At 61.9% G+C, this 24,344-nt stretch overlaps 1 protein-coding gene across 1 annotated transcript in view; it reads left to right on the forward strand.

Moving 5' to 3' along the window:
* The first annotated feature begins 5,853 nt into the window (after window positions 1-5,853).
* FOXO6 (forkhead box O6) overlaps window positions 5,854-24,344 on the forward strand; it is a 38,666-nt gene continuing 20,175 nt past the window's right edge. Inside the window, exon 1 of the mRNA XM_071576706.1 lies at window positions 5,854-6,290. Coding sequence (XP_071432807.1) covers window positions 5,862-6,290 — 429 coding nt within the window. The 5' untranslated portion in view covers window positions 5,854-5,861. The remainder of the gene's footprint in view (window positions 6,291-24,344) is intronic.

Below are 24,344 nucleotides of genomic sequence, written 5' to 3' on the forward strand. Positions count from 1 at the left end.
CCAGGGGCCTGAGGTGAGGGTCATGGGCTGGGGATGTGATGGATACCCCGAGATGCCTCCCTCTCCTCTGCTGCCACTACCTCTGCTTTGCTGCCACTCCCCTTCATCTCTCCCTGTGGTGCCCTTGCAGCTGGGAATGCTGAGCTGTGATGCTGAATTTTTCCTTGGCAGTGGGACAAATTGATCCCAAACACAGTCCTTGGAGCCTGCTGGTGGCTTTTGGGATGGGCAGATATTCTACCTGCCTTCCAACAGGGCCCTACCCAACATGGTCCCTCCTCAGCTCCTGCAGCTCCATCGCCACCCGTGGGGTTCTGCTGTGGACTCTGGAGCTACTGGAATGGTGAAGGGAATGGGGGATTCAAAATAGCTCTCAGGTGTTGTCAATCTGACACCTGAAGGGGGTGGAAAGGGTAGAGGGGTCTGCACAGGATGTTGTGGGAATCAGTCAGGTGGAGGAAAGATGGAGATCCTGCCAGCTGAGTGGTGTGGGATGGGAGGTGACAGCAGCACCAGGAGAGGACACCAAGCCTTGGCTCTGCCCAGAGCTACCAGGGAGATGGGGGAGCAGGAGCTCAGGCTGCACTGCCCTCCTGGGATCCAGTCCATGAGCACATGCCTGGAGCAGCACCTCTCTACCTCCTGCTCCTCCTCTTGCTCCTCCTTCTCTTCCCACAACTGCCCCCTCTCCCTTCATGTAGGGGACTGTGATCCCCCAGCTCTGCCCAGACCCTGCTCTCCCAGCTCTCCTGCCCAACGAGGGGCAGATGCTGAGGTGCACACTGGAGGTCCTTCTGTTCACACCATTCTGAGACCATTCAGACCAGTTTTGCAGGTGACTTGCAGCAGCTGGGGCACTGAACCATCCACTAGCCCACAGGCATTGGTCCATCCACCCACTGCTGGTGGGCACAGCTCCAGTGCTTTCTGGGGGCAGAGCTGAGACAGGGCAGGTGCAGCCCCTCTCAGTGCCACCCTCAACTGCAAGGAGCAGCTCCCATGTGTGTGGCAGGATGTGTCAGAGCTGGTCCTGCTCATTCCAACCCTAGTGAGCTCCTGTTTACCCTTTCAGCCTCATTCTTCCCCCCCTGAATGTGGTGGGCACCTTACCAAGGCTGGGCACATCCGTTTCACCCCTTCCCTCCCTCTCCTGACACGGACCTTCACACAATAAACCAAGGTGTTGAGTGCCTTCCCCATCATCAAGAGCAAACTGGCTCATGCTCCAGAGCCGGAGGCAGAGGAGCCCCATTCCTGGCAAGATGGACAAAGAGGGAGAAGCACAGCACTCCATGGGACACCTTTGTCCAGATGCTGCTGGAAGCCAACAGGGCGTTGCATCGGGCAAGGGCTGCACTGGCATGGGAAAGATCACAGAATCCTGGAATATGCTGAGTTGGAAGGGACAAGGATCAATGAGTCCAACTCCTGGGCCTTCATAGGGCACCCCAACAATCCCATCATATGCCTGAGAGTGTTGTTCAAACACTCCCTGAGCTCTGGCAGGTTTGAGGCCATGACCACTTCCTAAGGATGTTGGAGATTTGTGTTTCCAGACCCTGCAGCACCAACCACCCAGCAACCCCTTCCCTGTTGCTGCTGCTTCCCAGGTAGTTCTGCTCTGCCCTTTCCCTCTGGACCTGCAGTGTCCATGCTCATCCCATTCTCTTGAAAAGCCTCTGGAGAGATTTGTGAGGGTATTGACTCATAAACATCTCTTAAATCATAGTTCCTATCCCACAGACCCTCCCTGCTTCCTCAGTGTGGTGGGCACCTGGCAGCTGGGATTGGGCAGCCGGGACCAGGGGAACCCCAGGGCATGAAGGAGACAGTCAGTGTCTCAGAGCTCCCCCAGCTCTGCCCCCAGCCTGTCTGTCCCCATGGAGTGATGGCTGAGCAGCAGAGCTGCAGCTCTCGGGGCGGTGACAGCGTTCAGTTGGCTGACAGGGATGTTCCTGCCTGGTGCCAGGGCATTGAGGGATAATTATCCAGGTGCTTGGGAAAGAGCGGCTGGAAGCCAGATCCGTGTTGCTGCTGAGGGGCAGAGGATCCAACATCCCCCTCTGTGCACTCCAGAGCTGTGCCTGCCTTGGCTGGGGTCACCTGCACCCAGAAACGTGCTGCTCTGCATCCTTGGGGATGAGAGAGGAGGTCAGGGATGAGCCCTGGGCAAGGCTGGGATGGGAGTATCATGGCATGGGAGCACCATGGGATAAGAGTACCAAGCTTTAATTGCTTTTGGGTGCAAGGAGCCATGAAGTTCTCCAACACCAGCCTGTCACCTTCCCTGCCACTGGCCAACCCTGTGTGCCAGCTCCAGTGCTGCTGTGCAGGTGGGGAAACAGAGGTGGCAGGTGAGTGAGCCCAGTGTATTCCTGCAGAATTAAGCACTGATAAAGCTCCAGGGTGACCTGGCAGCACGGGCAGGGAGCTCTGAGCACCGTCCCCAAGGGATGAGGCAGCTCAGGGTGAGGGCAGGGAGATGCACCTGCTGCAGAGGAGGAGGAGAAGTGCTGCAAGAGAAATGGAGCAGCGGCAGGCAGGGAAAGGCTCCCACGGGAAGGGCTGTGCAGGCTGGGACCCTCCACTCAGCCTGGCACTGGGGAGCTGGGCTGGGAAAACAAGGCTGGAAGAGCAGGTGTGAAATGTGGGAGCGTTTTGACTAAGTAAGGCAACTCTGAGGGAAGGAACAGCCCCAGGCTCCAAGTGGGCAAGAGGCTGTGGAGAGGGAAGGGTCCTGCCTGCAGGCCCTCGGGCAAGGGAAGGAGGTAAAACACAGCAAGGTCAGTTTGGGATAGATCACTGCAGAAATGCTTCGGGGAGGGGGGAGGCACAGGGAGATGTACAGGGTGGCACCACCCCGGGGTCTGTAGGGTCAGGGGGAGTTTGGGGTCAGGTCTGTCCCAAGGTTGCTGTGGTATCCCCAGGCTGGGCAGGGCACATCTGGTGCCAGCCTGGCTCAGCCTTCCCGAACCAGAGGAATCAGGAGATGTGGGGCTTGGCCAACAGGGCCCCAAGTGCCTGGCAGGAGATCAGGAACAAGTGCCCCTAAGCCCCCAGCTGCTGGATGTGCCTCCAGGGACAGATGGAGCCTCTGCAGCCACCACTGTTGCAGTGGGTTGTGAAACAGAGCACTTGTCAAGTCCTGCCTGTATATTGTATTATATTTATTGCATTATATTATATCTATTAGATTATATTATACTTTATTATATTATTAGAGCTGTCAGCCCGAGCACTCCCAGGCTGGAACCATCAGCTCCTTAGTTGCTTGGGTAACCTCAGCCCGTCCCCTCCGACCACGAACGGGGCTACAGGAACAGGCTCGCATGTGACAGTGGCATGAAAGACACTGTCACAGGCACAGCCGGTGGCACGGAAGGTGACAAAGCCCGGGAGGATGCAGGAAACTCAGTGACAGCGTTCCTGGGGCCAGCCAGGCGCGGCAGGTGGGGAGGGGCAGGTCTGCAGCGGGCACGGACAGAGTGGGCAGCGTGGGGAAGGACCTGGGGTGAGGAGGGGGCCAAAGTGGGGGGCACAGCGCTGGTGCGGCCCCCCTGTCCCCAGTGTGTGTCCCCGGTGGGTGCGTGAGGGGTGCTTTGGGGCGGGGGCAGCGAGGGGGGCGCGGGTGGGGGTCAGACGTGTGTCCCCAGCGGGTGCGGGGTGAGAGATGCAGGGGGTGCAGGACGAGGGGTTTGCCCAGCCCCGCGTGGGCTTCGTGCGTCTGAGCGCGGGGACACCGCGTGTCCCGCGGTGACATCACCGGGCAGTCACCCGGCAGCGGGGCCGGGCAGGGCCGCAGCCGGGATTGGGATTGGGGTCAGGACTGGGATCAGGCTGGGGATTAGGATCGGGGTCGGGGCCGTAATTGGGATCGGGATTGGGGTCGAGATCGGGATCGAGGTCGAGGGCAGGATTGGGATCGGGATCGAGACTGGGATCGGGGTTGGGACTGGGATCGGGGTCGGAATCGGGATTGGGATGGGGGTTGGGATTGGGGTCGGGGTCGGGATTAGGATGAAGGTTGGGATTGGGGTCGGGGTCGGAATCGGGATTGGGATGGGGGTTGGGACTGGGATCGGGGTCGGGATCGGGATTGGGATGGGGATTGGGATTGGGGTCGGGGTCGGAATCGGGATTGGGATGGGGGTTGGGATTGGGATCGGGGTCGGGATCGGGATTGGGATGAGGGTTGGGATTGGGGTCGGGGTCGGGATCGAGGTCGCCCCGACAACGTGAGCGCGGAGGAACGTGAGCTGAAGGGGGCGTGTCCCGGAGGGGGTGTGTGCCCGTGGTGGGCGTGGCCGCTCTCGGGGTGTCCCCGGCGGGGCGGGTCCCGCAGTGATGGGGCGGGTCCCGCATTGCTGGGGCGGGTCCCGCATTGCTGGGGCGGGTCCCGCAGTGATGGGGCGGGTCCCGCAGTGATGGGGCGGGTCCCGCATTGCTGGGGCGGGTCCCGCATTACTGGGGCGGGTCCCGCATTGCCGGGGCGGGTCCCGCGGTGCCGGGGCGGGTCCCGCATTGCTGGGGCGGGTCCCGCAATGTCGGGGGTCCCTCCGCGTTGCCGGGGGTAACGCGCGGATGCGGCGGAGCCCGTGACGTCACTCGAGGGGCGGGGCCGCTCCCCCCATTCATCCCCCCCGCGCGCGGAGCGTCCCGCCGGCGCTGCGCCAATCAGCGCGCGGGGGGGCGTGGCCGCGGGGCGCCTGCAGCCAATGGGGCGGCGGCGCCGGCCCGGGGCAACAATGGGGGGCGCCCGGGGCGCACGTGGGGCCGCGGCGGGGCCGGGCGGGGGTCGCGGCCGGGCGGGGCGGGGCGGGGGGGGCGCGGGGCCGGAGTGCGGGGCCGGCCCGCTCCGCTCCGCTCCCGCTCCATCCCGGCCCGCCCCGCCGCTGCCCCGCGCGGCGCGGGGGCACTCCCCTCCCCCGCCCTCCCCCCGCCCCCGCGGGCCCTCCCCCTGTGTCACGGCGGCGCCCGCATTCGGGAACGGGCACGGCGGAGGGAGGGCAGGAGGGAGCGACCGAGCGCACGAACGAGCGAGCGGCGGCCGCTCCAGCATGTGGCCCGGCCGCGCCGTGGCGGCAGCGCGGCGGCGGCGGCGGCGGCGGGCAGGTGCGCGGCCGCTGAAGCGGAGCGGGGGGGCGTAGGGGCGGGAGCCGCCCGCCGCCGCCGCCCTTGCCGGCGCTGTCAGGTGCGTGCCGCCCGCCAGCATGGCTCCGCCGCGCCGCCGGACCTAGCACCGGGCCGCCCGCGGGAGGCTGCGCCCGCCGCGCCGAGGGCTGTCCCCCATCTCCGTGCCGCTTCTCCCCCGCCCAGGTGCCCCGCCGCCCGGCCCCGGAGCGCCCGGTCCCCGGCCGAGGATGCCGCCCGCCGCCGCTCGCTCCGGTTCATCTGTTGCTGCTTGACCGCGCCGCCAGCCCGATGGATGCGGCCGCCCCCGCGCCTTGCCCGCCCGCAGCAGCCCCGCTGGCCACCGAGCCGGGAACCGCTCCGGAGCTCCGCGGCTGGTAAAAACCAAACCAAAACCAAATCCGAACCAAAAACCACCCCCCCGCTTCGTCCAAAGCTGGAGAGGCGGCCGAGGACCATGCAGCGTGTGCCCCGGCTCGGCGCTCCCGGCAGAGCCGCCTCGTAGAGCTGCCGGACCCGGGGCTCCCCCGGACTCGGGGCTCCCCCCGCCAGGACCCGCGCACCGAGCGGCTCCTCCTTCCCTTCTCCCATCCAGCCGGGCAAGGAGCCCGCCTTCGCACTCCTCTCCCTCTCGAGATTTTGGGGGGTTTGTTTTGTGTTTTTTTTTTTTTTGGGTGGAAACCACCCGTAACTTCGGGGGTGGGGTGTGGGGGGACGGCGGGGAGGGGACCATGGAAGAAAAGCTCCAGGCGCATCAGGTGGAGATCGATCCGGATTTCGAGCCGCAGAGCCGGCCCCGCTCCTGCACTTGGCCTCTCCCTCACCCCGACTTGGCGGCGGAGGAAGAGGATGGGGGCGCGGGGGGACCCTCGGCGCTGGCGGCCGGCGGGGACGGAGCCGAGAACGCGGTGGCCGCGGTGGAGCGCAGAGTCGCCGCCGCGCCCCCGCCGCCCCCCGGCGCGGATGTGGGGCAGCTCCGCAAGGCCAAGACCTCTCGGCGCAACGCCTGGGGCAACCTTTCCTACGCCGACCTCATCACCAAAGCCATCGAGAGCTCGCCGGAGAAGCGCCTCACCCTCTCCCAGATCTACGACTGGATGGTGCGATACGTCCCCTACTTTAAGGATAAAGGAGACAGCAACAGCTCCGCCGGCTGGAAGGTACCTGACCCCCTGACCCCAACCCCAGCGCAACTTTGCCCCCTCTCCCGAAGGTGTGCCGGAGCTTGGAGGCTTCTCCTGGGGCAGCCGGAGCTCGGTCCGGGCGGTGGGGGTTTGGGGGTTTCTCACAGTTAGGGAGGTAAGGGCTCGGTCAAGTTTTGGGAAGAGCTGGTGCCTCGTGGTTGTTGCGTGTTGAAACCGGAATGAGCTTGTCCCTGTGTCACCCTCCGGGCTCGGGCTGAGCGCCGGAGCGGTGCCACCATCCTCCCGGGGGGTCAGGGACGGCGACAAGGCAGCGAGGTCGTGGCCGGCTCTACCCGGTGTCCAAGCACCGCGGTACGGTGAATGACAACCCCAGGCACAGGGGTATGGTGAATTAACTCCACGTCACAGCTCTCAAGCCCCTACCTGGGGGGACCCCGGCCATGACTGGTTCCAGTGTGTTGGTGGCGTGCTCGGGAGGGCAGCCGGAGCGAGGGCTGTCCCCAAACAGGTGTCTCCAGCATGGCTTGTGCCCAGTGCGTCTCCCCTTTCTCAGCCCCCGCCTTCCCCGAGGCCGCGTCCGCCTCCCCGGTGGACCATGAGGGCGGCACGCGGTCCCCGCAGCTCCAGGCTGGCATTCCCCGGCTCCGCTCTCGGCTGGCACTGTGGGCTCGTTAGGATTCCCTGGCAGGGACAGTATTTCCCTCTGTCTTGGTGGGAGCTGGGGATCCCTGGCACCAACCATTCCCGGCGTGGGTGATGGCATGGCAAGTTGTGGGTCTGGGGGTCACCCCAGCCCCTGCCCCTGTGGCTGGCGCTGGGCTCTGCACAGTGAAGGGGGAAGAGATCGGCTGTGTCCAGATGGTGTCAGTAAAAAGGAGCTGGTTTCTCTTAAGTCCTCCCCTAAGCCCTGTCACCTCCAGTGTGATTAGTGTGTGATGAGGCTCCGAGGGCTCTAACACCAGCCTGTGGCTCTGGCATGGGTGTCCTGGCTCTGGACCCCGCCCACCTCAGGGGGTCCTTCTTGGGTGTAAACAGGGCTCTTTTGGGGCAGGAAGGCTGGAATCTCTGGCACCTGTGTCTAGACTATGGGAGCTGATGTTGTGTGAAGGCTGGGCACCCACTCGTGGGCAGAGCGCAGCCGATGTCCCCCTGGTGTGGAGTTGGCCAGGGAAGGGCGTCAGAGCTGTGGCGGTGGCAGGAGGTGCTGGTTGTGTGGTGCCTCTCCAATCTCCACCTGCAGCAAGACTTGCACTGCCCTGGGTGCCGGTTGGAGACAAGGCTCACACCTGGTGGGGACAGCAGGGCACATGCTCTGATGGAATGTGGAGATGTGCAGGGCAAGTGTGTCAAGGCTCTGGACTGGGAGCTGGGAGGGCTGGGATGAGGAGCTAAGGGATTCCCAGGCAGCCACATGTGTCAGTGGGGGTTTCATGGTGCGTGATGTGCAAGGGGAGGGTCCAGCTCCAAATCCTGGGGTATTTGGAAGAGCTGCTTATTCAGGTGGACTCACCTCTGTGCACTCTTGTGATGGGATGTTCTCTCCTTTCCTGGCTCATCTCTGGGTTGGAGCATCTGCCAGGGCTCTGCCTGGGCTGTGGGCAGGTGGCTGTGCTGCCAGGATTGCACTGCTCAGGGCTGGTTACCTCTTGGAAGCCTCCCTTGCCCCTACCTTGGCACTGGGATTTGAACCTCCTAGTTGGGCTGAGGGCTGCCAAGCAGAGAGTCCTGCCGACCTGCCTGTGCTCTGGGCTGGCCAGAGCAGGATGCCCTGGATCCTCTCCTGGTGTTGCAGGTGCACAGTCCTCAGCTGGGAATGGTGGTGTGAGGGCTGGCATTGGAGGCCCCCTTTGTGCAGTGGTTTCATCAGACACCAGCATGTCAGGGGTTAAACACCTTCCCCACAGTCCCATATCCCTCCTGGCAGTCCCCTGCCCCAAGTCCCCTTGGTGTCCCCTCCCCTGGGTGCCAAGGGAGCACTCAGAGAGCTGGGCATTGGTTTTGTGGGAGTGAGCACTGGTGGCTGTTTAAAGAAGCCCCGGAGATGCCGCATCCCTCCGGCCCCAGGCCTGGGAGAAGTGTGGCAAGGCTGCAGTGGTTCATTTCCCAGCACGGCAGAGTCACAGCGAGGTCTTGGCTGTTCTTCAATTAGTTCCTTTCAGCCTCCTTGTGCTGGAGAGAGTGGGATGGTGGAGGTCTGGGGGCCTGGCCGAGGGCCCGGTGTCCCCACAGGCACCGGCTGTGCTGTGCTCTGGCAGGACTTTTTAGAATCATGGAATGGTTTGGGTTGGAAGGGACCTTAAAGACCATCTCATTCCACCCTATGTCCATGGGCAGGGTACCTTCCAGTAGACCAGGTTGCCCAGAGCTCCATCCAACCTGGCCTGGAACACTTCAAACCCTACTCTTGACTTCTTCAAACCCTCTCTGCACTGCTCTGACACGGGGAGGACATTCATAGCCAGACCCCTTCCTGCCTCCAGTTGGCAGTGGGGATGCTGAGCCTGCACCTGGCCATGGTGTTCGATGTGTCCCTCAGGACTGTGTGCCCCAGGCTGGTTGTTGCCTCTCAGAGGGGAAGGTTGCTGGCCCAGGGCACATTTTGGGGTCAGGCCTCTCCTCCACCAGGCTGCGCTTTGCATTACATGGTTTCATAGAATCATAGAAGTGTGGAATGGTTTGGGTTGGAAGGGACCTAACAGGTGACCTCGTTCCACCCCCATCCATGGGCAGGGACACCTTCCACTAGACCAGGTTGCTCTAACACTTCCAGGGATGGGGCAGCCACATCTTTCCTGGTGAGATAAACTGAGGCGCAGAACACACACACCTTGGCTGTGCCCAGCATGAGCACCAGGACCCAGCCAGGTCTAATGAGGAGCACTGGGGTTTGCTGTGGCTGCTGCCCCCCAGGATGTGCATCCCTCTGTGCTCCCGGTGCTGCAGGGGGCTGAGCCGGTGTCGGGCTCATGCACTGGGAGCTGCTGCTGCTTCTCGATGCAGGGCAGTGGGCGCCCACTGACTGACAGTTCTGCTTAATTAGGGAGTTGTTATTTTATCAATTCCAAAGCGCTTGAAGTTTTCTGCTCCAGCTCACGCTTCCCTCTTGTTAATGGGAAACCAACACCCTCCGTCAGAAAGGCAGCAGCAGTGATGCATTTTAAAGGGTTCTGCTTGCTCCGGTTTGACATCCAAAATATAACAATCAAGCCATCAGCTGGTGGATGCCTGTTTGATGCGGCTCTGACAGCGCTGAAAACCTTAATTTCCCAGCCCTCCCTCCTCCTCCTCCTTTATATTGCTGGGTCGGCTGAGCGGCGGCTGTGCCTGGCACGGGGGCTGTGTGTGCCCATGGGAGCTGGGAGTGCTCCGTGCTCGGGGCTGGGGGCTGCCCTACAGGGACACACCCCCACCGACTGCCACTGTCCTCTTGCAGGGCAGGATGGAAATGACTTAGGGAACAAAATGAGTGGAAATGGTGTTTGGGTGCGATAGTGGTCCAAGTGCCCATTGCTGCTCAAGGATCTGGGGGTTTGGGGTACCAGGGTGCTTCCCCTCCCTGCTATACATGGAGACCCCTGAGCTATGGCCATGGGGGCAGAGCCCAGCTGGGCACCCCGAGGGCATCCTCCAGGGAAGCTGCTCCTGGCTCTGTGGCTCTGTCACTGGTGCCGCCCCCTGCCCGAGTCCTGGCCCTTGCCCTCTTGGATGGGGACAGTGCCTCTGGAGCCTTGCCAAGTGCAGCTGGAGAGGCTCCAATTCAGCACCTGGGACGGATGAGGACGACCTTCCCCTCTCGGAGGGCAGCCCATGTGCCAGCGAGGGCGAGAGTGCTGCCATGAGGGGTGGCCCAGGGCGAAGGGGAGAGTTAAGGGGTGACCCATCTCTGGGGGTGAGGTGGATCTGGGCTTGCACAGCTCCCTTTGTGCTGGGATTAGCAATGTGGGTGCCCATGGCTCGGGGGGCTCAGCAGGGCATAGCCCCAGGACCTGGGCTGAGTGGGGGCTGCCCGGTCGGGGCTCCCTTAGGGGTGGTTTGGCTCAGCTCAGCTCGGTCACGTATCCCATCCTCTCCATATATGGAGATTTTTCCAGCAGCACGGAGAGCCTGATGCTCCCCAGAGAGAGCTGCCCAGGGTCGGGAGCAGAGGGGCCAGGAGAGCCTGGTCATCCCGGGGGCCAACCACACAGAGCTGGGGGGAGCTGCCAGCTCCTTCACCTCGGGACCTTCTCTGTCCCCAAACAGCTCCTGGATAAGCCACCCTGGCTCCCCAGTCCCCACAGGTCCAACACCCCTGGGGCCCCCTCATGTAAGGGGTCCCCTCTGACCTGTTCTTGCAGCACAGTCAGGGTCCCCCTGGATGCTGAGTTGGGGTCCCCAACCCTTTAGCAGCCCAGGGCTGGAGCAGTGGGATCTCCTGCTTGTCCCTGGCTTCACACCGGGATGGGAGAGCCCACTGGCATCCCCCTGAGCTGCCCTGATGTGCTGCAGTGCTGCCAGCGGCATGGCCGGGAGGAATCCCCTTTCCTCCTTCCCACCTCATTTTTCTCTCTCCTTTTGGAGATTTTCATCTTCTCATTTTTTTCCCTCTCTCCCTTCTTCTGGAATAGCTTCTCATGCAGCGCTAACTGCTGAAGTAACACAAACCTGCTAAATGGTCCAGCTTTATGATAGCATAAAAATGATACTACAGCAGCGAGTGGGGCTTTATTAAACCCCAGGGATAGGCTCCAAATGAACAGCTTGCTCTGCTCTTAGCTTCCCCCCCTGCTCTCCCCCTTTATTTTTAATAACCGCTGGAATATAAACTACAGTTAAGATCCTGTGGACTAGAAGAGCGCTCGCAGCCCAGCATTCTCGCCATCCATCCCCCTGCGGATCCCTGTGTGCATCCCTCCCTTTGCTTCCTGGTGCTGGGATAAGAGGACCAGCATCCTGGCCTAGGAAATGAATTTTGTAATTAAAAAGCCTCGTAAATATTTTCTAGGGAGGCTGTTCCCCCAGTGGGGTAGGCCAGGCGTGTTGTGAGAGTGAGCTGAAGCTCTGTTGCCAGGCTTTCGATCCCTGTAGGACCCTCACCGGGATGCTGCTGGCAATGGGAGGTCCCCTGGGCTTAGGGACCAGTATTGGACACCTGTCACCCCTGTCCTATCCCAGTGGGACCCTCACTGGGATGCTGCTGGCAGTGGGAGGTCCTCAGGGCTTTAGGAGTGGGGTTGGACACCTGTCACCCCTGTGTCCGTGCAGGGGGACCCCACAAGAAAAGCATGAATCTCTCCACTTCAGTGGGGTCTGGGCATGGTTGGACCCCCATCCCAAGGCTGCCTGGTCCAACCCAAACTTCACAGCCACCACGCCCTTGGATGTTCCATGGGGATGCTCCGGAGCTGGATCTGGGTCTCCCCTTGCCCTGCCACGCCGACCCTGCCTGCAGGGAGACAGCTGCCTGCCCCGACCCCCTGGTGGGGTGCCTGCTCCCCGCTCCCATTACTTTTAATTAGCCCGACACTTCCTGTCGGCTCCCACCGAAGGTGCCTGATTAGTGCCGAGGTGAAAGGCACTTTGGGTTATGGAAGGACACACGGAGGCTCGCCTGTCTGCCGCTGAGGCTCATTTTGGACAGCATCTGTTCATTATTATGTGGTGCCTTGGCCGGGCGCCAGCCAGGAGAACTGAAAGCCCCGGCACAAAGCTCGCTTTCACCCGCTACGGGAGGGAGGAGGAGGAGGAGGCACCCGCTGCTGGGGGGGGAGCACGGGGACCTCCAAAGCAGGCTGATCCCTTCCCTCCCAGCAGGGATGCTCCAGCATCCCAGGGCATCCTAAGCTGTTGCCTGCTATGGGTCTGTCTGGCTGTGGAGTGTTGTAGAATCGTAGAGTCACAGACTGGTTGGGGTTGGAAGGGACCTTGAAGATCATCTTGTTCCAGCCCCCTGCCATGAGTGGGGACACCTTCCACTAGGAGGTGTCCAATCCCCCAGGACTGCTGCTGTCCTGTGGGGTGGGGGGCTGTCCCAGGGCTTACCAGCAGGATGGTGTGATACTGAGTTCTGCATCCTGGTGCCTCATCCTTCCCCTCCCTGGCACCCCTGTGCCACCCTGGGCATCCTTCCATGCCCATCAGGGCTTGGCAGTGCGAAAGCTCTTGGGCTTTGCTGCAGGGCTTGGCAACACTTTGAACACACCAAGCCAGGGATGCAGCAGCAGTGCAGCCCACCTTGCTGCTCCCCTGGGGCTGCAGGGCCCAGGAGCTATCCCAAACAGCCTGGAATGCAGATCCCCCCGTGCAGACAGACCCCCTCCCTGTGCTGCTCATGGGGCTGGGCAGCGATGCCACCAGACACTCACTGCCTGTGCCCACACACCTCCACTGGCATGTGTGCCCTTGCCCTCCTATGTGTGTGTCTGGGGTGTGCTGGGCTCCTCACCTGCGCTCAGCCCACACCCCACGCTCGGATGTGCACCGGGACTGCAAGGGCAGAGTGGGAAAGACCTTCAAAACCACTGCACGAGCCTCCTGGGAGCGTGGGCTGGTGGCAGTGCCCCCCATCCTCGGGGACTTTGGGGACACAGCATGACCATGCTGCAGAGAGTGGGTGCCGCAGGCACTGGGTGCTTTTGAAGGTGTGCTGGGTGGGTGGGGGGAGCCCAAGCTGGGTACTGAGCAGCCACCTTGGATTGATTTGGCAAGGGGAAAAAAAATAACCACCAACCCAAAAACCCCATTAAAAAACCAAAGGAAAAAAAGGCACCACCACAGAGGAGAAGAAAGGCGAGGGTTGTTCGCAGCCGCCGCCTGGCACGGTGCCAGCCCGGGGACGCTCCGGAGCAGACATGCCAAGCTGTAATTGCAGACAGGCTCATTTCGAGAGACGAGACGGTTATTTTTAACTGGCGTTAAGGTAATGCACTGATCTCCTGCCTGTGGGTTCAAGAGTTCAACACACCCCACCCCCCCAAAACCCCCTTTGCTTGCCCACCCCATGTGGGTACCCTCGGCTGGGCTGTGGGTGCCCCCCGGGAAGCACATCCTGGTGCTCATGGCCCCATGGCTGGGCAGCCTGGCCCTGCCAATACCCTTGCCCTCCTCAGGGCAGCCATGGTGTCTCCTGAGGAGCCTGGCTCATCTCCTGTGGGACTGGGAGCAGGCTGCAGCCAGGCCAGCTCTGGGGTGTGGATTAGATGGGCGTCCATGGGGCTGTGCCAGCCGAGGTCCCTGAGGAATGTGCTGGGGATGGTACTGCGTGCCAGGGTGCCAGGTCCTGCTCAGAGCCTGCTGAGAAAGCCTTGCACTGCTCTCAGTGGTGGCACTGCCCACTCTCCAGGTCACCAAGCACTTTGTGGTCATGGCCCTATGCGCTGGTGACTGTGCCACCCCGGGGATTGCTGGCATCTCCCCCAGAAGCCAGGCTGGCAGGGCAGTGTGGGGGTGATACGACAAGGGGTTCCCCCCTCCTCAGCCTTCCTGGATGTCCCTGCAGGAGGGCTGAGCCTCTGGGCCACACGTCTGGCTGGAGCAGCCCCCAGGCTCGATGGTACCTGTGCCATTCTTTGCTTCATGCTGAGGATTTATGGCCACCTCAGCCTTAATTTTGTCTTTAAAATTTAGATGTTGCACAGTGCCAGGAGGGCCTGGGTGCTCTCAGCTCCTCGGGGAGCAGCTTTGCTACCCTGTGACAGGGTGTCACTGGCTGCGTTGGAGCCATGCGGTGCCAAGCTGAGGAGCCTGGGGATGAGCCTGGCACCTGCTGCCCAACCCTCTGCCCAAACCCTCCGAAGGGAAAGTGGAACAGAAACGCCGCAAAACGTGTCAGGTTTGGACCCATAATAGCTGTGATTAATCCTTTCCATCCCCAGCAGCCTCCCCCCGGGAGCTCAGCAGCTGGGAGGGAGCCGGCGGGAGAGAGGCCCCGGGGTGTCCCCGAGCAGGAGCAGCGTGGCCGGTCCCCTGTCCCCGAACGCCCTCTCGCCCTGGTTCTGGCGTCAGCAGCGCTGTGCCGGGCGGCAGGGAACTCCCCGCGGCTGAGATGGCTTTTGTGCTCGGTCGTCGCATGGCTGGGACCGCCCGCTGCAGGTGCCGCTGCTGCTCGGCGCGTCCCTGCCTCGCATGGAGCTGCTCTGGGCGCTTCCCTGCCTCGCATGGAGCTGCTCTCGGCATTTCCCTCCCCGCACATGGAGCTGCTCTCGGCGGCAGCGCTGAGCTTCGGGCTCTGCGGGAATCCGCGGGGAGCTGAGACCTGAACGCGTTTTGTGGCATTTCGCTGCTCGCTTGGGCTCGTCCCTGATCCCTCTGGCAGTGCAGCGTCCCCCGGAGCCGATAGAGATCAGGGAGAGGAGCCCGGCTGTGTCGGGGAATTGTGGGGCCGTTATCACCAGTGACTGCAGTGGGGTGGCACGGTGTGAGCTGTGGGGAGCCTGGCCAGGTCATTCCCAGCCTGTGACTCTGGCAAAGCCAAGGACATTTCCCAGCCCGGCAGGACTCTGCAGGGGGTATGTGGCCATGTGCTTTGCCGTGTGGATCCAGAGAGTGGGGAGGGCTGCCTGGCATCCCTCGCACAAGGATAGGGAACAGAGGGGTGTTGGGGGTACCATTGGCTCCATCTGTCGCTGCTGGGGGAGTGGGCACCATGTCATGGTGTGATGAGGTCTGGAGCATCCCTGGAGTCTGCCCGGACTCTTGGGCGTGTTTGGTAGTGCGGGATCGGAAACACCCATTGTGAGCTCTAAGGATGGGAGAGGTGGGAGATCAGGATTGGGACTGTGCTTAGTGCCACGCTTAGGACCGTGCTGTGACCTCCTTTAGCAGGGAGTCCATTGGCTCTTCCTCCTGTGGTTGCAGCGCTCTGGGAGCCATCCTGTCCTGCAGCACAGCTGGCTGGAGCTCCAACAGCGGCTGGGCGTGGGTTTCAGCAGCATGAAGGTGGGCAAGTCCCTGGCTCTGCCCGGCCACACCAGCCAGGACAGTGGCCATCCCCTCCTGCCTGCGTCCTGCCTGGCCAGCAGCTGCTCTTGCCTCCTGCTCCAGGTGGAACATGCGTGTGGGATGCAGGGAAGGAATTCACAAGCTCATGGAGCGACAGGCTCATAAATTTCAGCTTTTTTTTTTTCAGGACTGTCAAACCTATGCCTGTCCCAGGGATGTAAGACAGCATTTTATTGCTGCCTGCTTGATGGTTGTTCCCTTCTCCTTGGTGGCTGTGATTTATCTTTGCACTTTGCGCTGATTGGATTAGAAGTTTAAATGCTAAGGGTGCATAACAATATATTTTTCTTATTAATATTAAAAAATCATTATTGGATTTTTTATAGTTCTGTTTTGAATTGAATCCCCTTGCTTGATTTATTCTCTCTCCCAGAGTAGAATTTAATGCTAATAGGAACAATCATCGCTTTGTTTTGAATCTTTGACTGTTTGGAAAACTTTCCCTGCAAAGGGAAATTACAGCATTATTAAGAGTCCATTAAAAAAGGGTTTGCCCATTCCTGGCTATTACCTGTGAGCTGGAGGGAAAACAAAAAAGCCGAGACAAGGAGTCTCTTTGCAGGGTTTGTGCTCACACCGTTCCCGAGGTGTGATGCAATCACGGCGCGGGTCGTTACAGTCAGCTCTGTTCTGTCGCAGGGATTAACGGCGGGTCCCGTTGGGTCCGTGCCGGTGCTGAAGGTGTGCGTGGCAGTGCAGTTCGCTGCTGAAGGCAGGAGCTGCCTGTGGGACTGCTCCTCTTCCCGCTGGATTTCATCTTTTTCAGGCAAATCCGGGAAGCAGGATGGCAGCCCCTGGCTGATGCCTTTGGCAGCGTGTCCCCAGGGCTGCAGGTACCAGGCAGAGGGGTGGAGGATGCTGATTTCCTCCCTGTGATACCCTTCACCCTGCTGTGGTTGCTAAGCCCTCTACCCACACGCAGGGACCACTCAGTGCCCACCCAGCCCTGGGACCCACCACGTCCTCGTGGTTGTGCCCGTTGTGCCTCATGTTCCGGCAGCTGCCTGTGACAGTGCTGGGCAGAGCCCTGTGGGCAGCCCTGGGGAACAGGGCCAGGCAGGTGGGATGGGGCAGGGGCCGGGGGCACAGTGCCAGACAGCTGGAGACATGCCTGGGCTGCAGCAGGGAGCTGTGCCAGCCTTGGCAGGGCCGGCAGGGCAGGACAGCCTGCCTGGGCATGGCAGGGCAGGCCTGGGCACCTGTGGCCTTGGAGCACCAGGGGAGTCGAGGGTGGGGTGAGGGGTGTGGGGGGCACGTGTGGGAGCAGCAGGAATGTCAGCCCCAGGCACGCAGGGGCTGCACTGGCAGGAACTTCCTTGCAGTGCTGTGCTGTACCAGGCCACCACCCTGCACCCCAAAACCTGCACCTGGCACCCTGTGCCTTGCACCTCCACAGTACTTTTCAAGCTCTGCACTCTGCACCCCAGAACTTGCAACCTGCACCCATCATTGTGGTCCCCAAAGCCTGCACCCCACATCCTGCACCCTGTGCCTTGCACCCCTCACTGCCTCCCAAAGCCTGCACTGTGCACACCAGAACCTGCACTCTCCACCATTCCCCCCACATTGTGCTCCCCAAACTTCACTCCTTGCACCCTGGATCTCACACCCTGCTCCCCAAAACCTGCACCCCAAAGCTTGCACCCCAAACTCTGCAGGCTGCACCCCACCATCCTGCACCCACTCCCCTTGTGCACCCCCATACCCTGAATAACACTGAGAAACCCACCTGTGCTTGCCAGAGACCCCTTACCTGCACCCTCTGCCCGGTGCATCTTGTCCTGGATGAGCTCTGCACCTTGGAGTCAACACTGGGACACTGCCACCTGCCCATCAGTGGGATTCCCAGTTGACCCAGTGCACTCTGAGCACTGGGACATTCCCTCTCACTGGGACTCTGTGCCAATGTCCACGAGCCCTGGTGTGCTCAGCTCTGCCTCCCTGACCCTTCTGTGCTCTGTGGGTTATGGGGTGTTCTAGGGGGGACCCCCTGCCCACCCTTGCCCCATGGCACACCAGCACCAGCAGCTGGGATGCCATCCCAGATAGGTCTGGGGGTGCAGTTTTGTTTCTTCTGCGATGGGGTGGGGATCCTCAGCTTCTCAGCAACATGTCCTTGGGTGTCCTCCCACGTGCCAGGACCTCCTGACTGAGGTTTCACACTGCCCCTTCCTGGCCAGGCACTACTGGGATCCCAGCAGGATCCACACACCCCCGTGCAGATTTTTTGGCTCAGCCTCTCTTGTTTTCCCTCCATCCTGGAGCCTGAGCCAGCCAAGGAATTGCAGGCTCCTGCCAGGCAGCCGTGTCAGTGGTGAGGCTGGAGGGCTTTGAGATGGGGACCCGGTGTAGGGGGACAGTGTTAACTCAGGGATGCACAGTGGGGTCAGGGCAGGGACCTCTGTCCCCATCCCTGTGGGGCAGGGACACCTCTCCATGCCCATATGGGGCTCAGGGGAACAATCCCACAGCTGGAGACTGAGGAATGAGATGGGGAGACGTGGGGTCTGGTGCTGTGGGAAGGCTGGGATGCAGTGCTGGAAGATTTGGGGTGTGGGGTGCAGGGCTGGGAGATTTGGGGTATGGACTGTACAGCGTGGGGTGCAGGGCTGGGAAGTGGGGGGTCCTACAGCTGCCATCAAGCAGCAAGAGGAGACACAGGGTGATCAGTGTTTGCAGGAGGGCCAGCCTGGCTCCCCAAAGCTCCCAGTTTAACTGGCAAGGCACCAGCAAGATCCCCAGGTGCAGGGGTCTGGGACAGGGTCACCCTAGTCAAGATGCACAGGTGGCTCCTCAGCCAGAGGATGCCAGAGATCCCCTCCTGCCTCGCTGGGGCACCCCAATGATGGCACAACCCCAGGGAAATAGGACCAGTGATGGTCCACAGGACCCCCCTGCCTGCCCACAGCCCTCCCCACAGCCCAAATCCCGCTCCTGCCTTCGGAGAGTGAGCAAACCCGGGGGCTCCTGCAATTACCATCGTGCCTGAATCATTCATGGCAGCAGCTCCAGCAGAGCCTCTCCCTGCCCTGCTCCCAACAGCCACCCCCAGCGCCGCCTGGCTTTGGGGGGGTCATGAAAGGGGAGGCCAGGCTGGCCAGGGCTGTGGGGTGGGACAGAGGGGGGGGTCTGTCACCTGCAACCTGCTGCCAGGATTGGGGGTGACGTGTGCAGGGGAGGGGGGAGTGGGCACCCCCGGGCCATCGCTGCCTTCCCTCTGCTGTCCACCCACATGGCTCAGCTTCCCCCTGTCACGGCGCTGGGGATGCTGGAGCGACACACGGGTGGTTTGGCTGCCTGGCTCAGGACTCCTTATCTTTTGGCAAAGTGGGGTGGGGAGTGTCTGCAAAAATGCACAGCCCCTCTGGAGTCCCTCCAGCCACTCCTGCAGGGCTGGATTTACCCCAGGAGGGGTCGAGCCCCCATCCAGCTGGGGTCTGGCTGCGGGGCCGGGAGCAGCGAGGGGTTAAACGCACTAAAGCCGGTGTGAAACTTTTGGCTGGGAAGCTGCAGGCAGAAAGTGCATTTGTAGCCGCAAGTGGCTGCCTTGAAGACGATCCAGATTTGTCTGGGAGCCGTCTGCTGCTAAAACCCTTTGATCCACTTACTTCTCCCCGGGGAGCTCCCTGCAGCTCTGGTGCTAATGCCCCCGTGGCGACAGGGGCTGAGCTGCCAGACGGATGCCGGGGAGACCCCCCCTCCCGCTGCCAGGGAAGGGAGCAGCCTCAGGAAAATGAGGGGGGCAGAAATAAAGGGGCTTGGGGATGCAGGAGTGATGCCACCAGACTTAATCCATGGGGTACAAGGGGTGGGAGTGGGTTTGTCTGTTCTCGGGCTGTGGGGAGGGTTGGAGGGTGTAAGGATTCAGGGATGGAGCAGGTGTGGCTGTTCCCAGACTGTGGGAGGAATGGAGGGATGGAGTGTGGAGGGATGAGGGGATGGGAAGTGGAGGGATGGAGCAGGTTTGGCTGTTCTCAGGCTGTGAGGGGCAATGGAGGGAGCAGAGCCAGGTGAATGCCGAGATGCCAGAGCATGGGGGGATGGTGGTGCCATGGGGAGGGATTGCATCATTGGTGTCTCCCCAGGAATGCAGACCTGGGGGTCCCTGCCCTGTGGATGATTGCCCCAGTGCTCAGTGGAGGTATACACTGCTTGGCAGCCAGACCCACCGGTGATTTTGGGGGTGAAGAGGGCCTGGGTCATGTCCCTCCTGCCTCCATGCCAAAGCCCAGAGCAGAGGTAGTGGGGACACGTGGTAATAGGGATGCTCTTGGGAACACAGTTCCTATTCACCCTCACCCTATCCTGCCCCACAGACCAGGTTTTGGGATAGGAGGACTGGCCTGTGCCCGGCTGTGCCTGGGCAGTTGGGGTTTGTCCCAGTATTTGTACCCGTTCCAGTGTGTGGATCATTGGGATCCCTGTGACACTGTGCTGTGCCCAGACAGTGGGTATGGGGATGGCTCTTGAGGCCAGGGAAAGTTGGGGTTGTGGGGAGCTGGTTTCAAGTCAGTTGGGCAATGTTTGCTGGTGGGGAGTTTTTTTCCACAAAGGAAAAGCGAATTTGGGTCAAACAACTCAGATAACGAAATGGCTGAAAAGGGAAGGCAGGAGAAGGGCAGGCAGGAGGCAACTCCCATGGGTTAAAAGGGATATTGGCAGTTTGGCATCCTAGGGACTCCTTTCCTTTTCCCATAGGAAATGTTTAAAAGACTGGGAAGCTGAAATCAGCTGCTGCACTGCATCTCAAATCACAGAGTCACAGACTGGTTTGGGTTGGAAGGGACCTTAAGGCACATCTCATTCCATGGGCAGGGACACCTTCCACCAGCCCAGGTTGTTCCGAGCCTGTCAAACCTGGCCTTGGACACTTCCAGGCGTGGGGCAGCCACAGCTTCTCAGGGCCTCCCCACTCTCATAGGGAAGGATTTCTTCCTAATATCCAATCTAAACCTGCCCTCTGTCATTTTAATGGAAAATCCCCATTTTCCAGTGGCTGTCAGGATTTAAGGATGTGCTCAGCTCTCCTGCGTGGGCAGGTCCATGTCCTGCCCTGCCCAGATCCCATCGTAGGTGGGTGTCACCCCTGTGGCAGTGGGGCTGGGGGTCCCTGGGGTCCCAGGAGGGCAGCAGTGCTGTGTGGCTGGGACAGCATCAGTGATGGGGCTGGCACAGTGCTGAGCCTGGCAAGGGGGGTGGGGGACATCCCCATGGGCTAAGCCCCAATGACACCCACAAGGGAGTTACGGATGGACCTGTCAACCACAGGCAGCCAGTTTGTGCCTGGGCAGGGTGGGGCTGTGGGCAGAAGGGGGACAGTGACCTCCTCCCTCCTGTGGGATGGCACAGGGAGCTGGTGCTCAGGAGGGTACACAATGTTTTGGGATGGCTTTGCCTCCACCGCTGCCAGCAGCCTCTGCCGCTGCCAGCAGCGCTGACCGCCCTCGCGGGAAGGGGAAAAGCCGTCGAGGCGATGGTGGAGCCGCTGGAGAGGCCAAGGGACGGTCACGGCCGGGGCCAGCCGGGGCCGGGGCCGGTCACGTCGGGGTCCGCAGGGCTCTGGGAGGGCCGCAGGGGTGGGATGGAGGTGTGAAGGGAGGCGAGCGGGGAGCGAACAAAAGCTGCATTGAGTGACAGAGCGCGGCCGCCAGCGGAGCAGGAGCGCGGCCAGGAAAAACAGGGCCTGGAGCGGGGAGCACATCGTGTCCCTGGCTGGGGCCGCCGGGGCTCGGTACATTCTGTAGCGGAGGAAGCTGGCGCGGGGACGGGCTGGCTCGGCTGCCACGGCACAGCTGACCCCGGCCGAGAGGCACGGGGGGCTCCCCCGGCGCTGCCCCCCGGCCCCAGCGCGCAGGGGGGATTGGCACAACGAACCCCTCCGAGCGCGGCCGGACCCGCTGCCACCCATGGCTGGGGGGCCGGGGGCGCCCCGGGGCCGGGTCAGCGCCGGGCGGGGGGCCGGGGCCGCGCAGCAGACAGAGAGCGGGCGCCGTGCCCAGGAATTCGAGGATGGTTTGCAGGCTGCGCTGCCCGGGCAGCAGCGGCTAATTCAATTAGGGCTCCGTGTCACGAAGCCGGGAGGCGCGTGGGGGCGGGCGGGGTCCCGCGGAGGCGTCGGAAGGGCTGCCAGACCCCCTGAGAACGGCCCGAACCTCGCGGGGTGGAGGTGTCCCGTCACCCCCACTTCTGTGGGGAGATCCCCAGGCTGTACCCAGGCTGGCACCGCAGGCAGGTGCCCACAGCTCGGGGACCCCATGGAGCGGCGGGAGGTGTCGCCCCCCAGCTGGGAGGTGCCGAGGCACGACCCCGGGTGCTGAGACCCCTCAGGATGGGCTTCCAGGGCGCAGGAGTCGGGAGCAGCCGCTTGCCTGGAGGGATATTACTGTCCCTTCCACGCCGCCTCCCTGCGCTCTGTGCTCCATCCCGGCAGCCCCAGCCCTGCCGCAGTCCCGATCCTCTCACCCCCAGGAACACCCTAAACAATGTCCAGGGCGGCTGTGAATGGGTTCAAACACTCGGGGTCAGGCTCAGGACACTGTTCACTGCAGTCCAGAGCTGGTTCGTTCTGGGCCTCTGGGCACCAGTTCCTTCTGCCCCTTTTTGGACATTTTGTGACACCGTCTCTTCCAGACACCGTTTTTTGGTACTTTTATTTCCAGGTGCCAGACGAGCCCCTGCTGGCAGCCTGGACCCGTGGAGGGTTCGTGGGCCACGAGCTCCCACCACGGTGACAGCTGATGCCACAGCCCAAGGCATCGCTGCCGGTGTGTGGGCGCAGCTTACTGGGGGCTCTTGCTCCAGAGATAACCCATCAGCAGTAAAAACCAGTCCCGAGGATGCTGCAGGGCCTGGCCTGGAGCATCTCCGCAGCCTCCTCGCTGCAGGAGGGCAGCGGCCCCATGGCTCGGGGCAGTGTGGGATGGATCCGGCTCCTCCCTCGAGCCCAGCGGGACCGGCTGCTCCGGCAGCTCTGGCTGATGTAATTTTTGCCATTACAGGTAAAACTGCTCTGCCTCAGGTGGCAAACTCCCCCGAGACAGGCAGGAGGGGATTGTTGTGTTCCTGTTGCCTTGCAGCAGCCTGCAGGGATCCCGCTGCCTCCCCAGGGTGGCTGCCTCCTTCCCCTCCTCCTCCTTCGCCTTCTCCTGTGCCGGGTGAGTCCTTCCCAGAGCTGGGCTGGGGAGACAGGCTGCACCACGTGGTCCCCCCTCCCACTCCCATGGTGGCTCTCCTGGCTCCTTGTCACCCCTGGTCCTGCTGGTTTTCTGCCTAGTCTGGCAGCATCCCTGTATGCACTGCCTGCCTCCCTTCATCCTGCCCCCTGCCTGCTGCCTACAGCCAGTGTGTGTGCAGGTGCAGCCCAGAGAACACTGCAGGGGCTCGGCTGTGGCTTTCCTGCCACCACTGGTGACCAAATAGCACTTGGAGAGGGGGACACCCTGACTTGGGTAACGGGGCATCCGTGGTGGTAAAGTCTGGGGCATGGGGGAAAATCCTGGGGTATTCCTGGTGATCTGAGTCCTTGGAGGCAAGAGCAGAGACTGTGACTGAGGCAAAGGTGACACAGGGGTGCAAAGCTCCCCCTTCCTGGGGTGGGCTCACTGCCAGCCTGTGGACCATGGGAGGGTGGGAGCTGCAGGCAAGGGAACACTGCCTGGGCCTTGTTGCAGGGAGACCCAGTGTGGGGGAGTAGGGAGCAGAGTGCTCAGCCAGAGCCAGGGTAGCTCCACTCTCCCTGCCCCTCCAGTCCAGCAGAGGAGCCCTGGAGGGGTGACAGTGTTCTCAAGGGGCAGGTCCCCTCCTTATCACCTCACCAGTGCCCCAGGGTGATGGCAAAGTGAGGGCCAACCTCACTGCCCCCAGGGCATGTGCCACAGGACAAGAACCCCTTCTGGACTGCAAGCAGATAAAGACGAAGCTGGGGTGCATTGCCAGGCCCCCGCCCCAGCACCCACCTTACCTGCAGGATGTCGCCTGCTGTTTCCCTGGCAACGGCGATGGCATCCCGCACACCTCGAGCAGAGTTTCCCTGCATCCCCTGCGATGTCATCCCTGTTTCCCGGGTAACCCAGCATCCGGGAGTTCTGGCAGGCAGCTGGTGGGGGTCCCCGCAGTCCACCCCCTGCTCTCTGCTGTGCCCAGCCACCCGCCACCCAACAGCACCCAGGCAAGGGCTGTGTTGGTGTGGGGGCTCCTGGTGGCCTTGGATGGGAGGACAGGCTGACAGGTCCCAGTGTTGCTCTTTCCAAGGCAGGGATGGGAAGATGAGGCACATGGCCCAGCACATTCTGGGGAGCAGGCAGCCCTGCCTGTCATGATAGAGCCCAACCCACACTCTGCTCACTGCAGGTGCCTCGTGGGTCTGCCTAGTGTGGGGAGCAATGGGCAGCTCAGGGGTGGGAATGAGAAGCAGGGCTTGGGGACACTGTCCCCACCCTGTGTCCTACCCTATCCCTGCACAAAGGGCTGAGGACTGTGCCTGGGCTTGTGGGCAAGTCGGTGTTCCCAGGGGAATAGCCACGGGATGTCGGGAAGTGTCCAGGACAAATGAGAATTCCTTTTCCTGGTCACTGTTGAGCGACTGGTCCTGAAAGGAGGTGTAACCTCCAGGAGGGCACTGGTGAGGCATGTTGAGCATCCCAGTAGATGCTGGTGCTGGAGTGCTTGCCTCCCTTCATGCTATAAGCCCATCCAGGGGTGAACACACTGGGAACAAAGTGCCCCCTGTGCTCTGTGAACAGTTTTGCTGCTTGTCCCCAACAGCTTTGCTCCATCCCATCCCAGGTGGCAAACCCTCCCTGCTTCCAGTGCACATCTCTAAGAGACCAGATACCCCCTAAGCCCCGTGGCAGGAGAATGAAGTTCTGGATCCCAGGGCAGGGGAGGTCGGGATCCCATCCCCCTCTCACTGGCTGGGAACCCCCCAGGATGGTGTCAGTTCCAGGTGCTTTCTCCAGCAGTGGATCCAGAGCCTGGAAATTCCCCTGCTGAGGCAGCCGTGCTTGGCCCTGCCCAGGGAATGTATTTGGATGAAATCAGAGCCTGTGGCGTGGCAGTGGCCGGGATTTCCCCTGGATCCTGTCCTCTGCC

Source organism: Pithys albifrons, chromosome 24 (genome assembly GCF_047495875.1).
Source record: "Pithys albifrons albifrons isolate INPA30051 chromosome 24, PitAlb_v1, whole genome shotgun sequence".
Classification (NCBI taxonomy): Eukaryota; Metazoa; Chordata; class Aves; order Passeriformes; family Thamnophilidae; genus Pithys; species Pithys albifrons.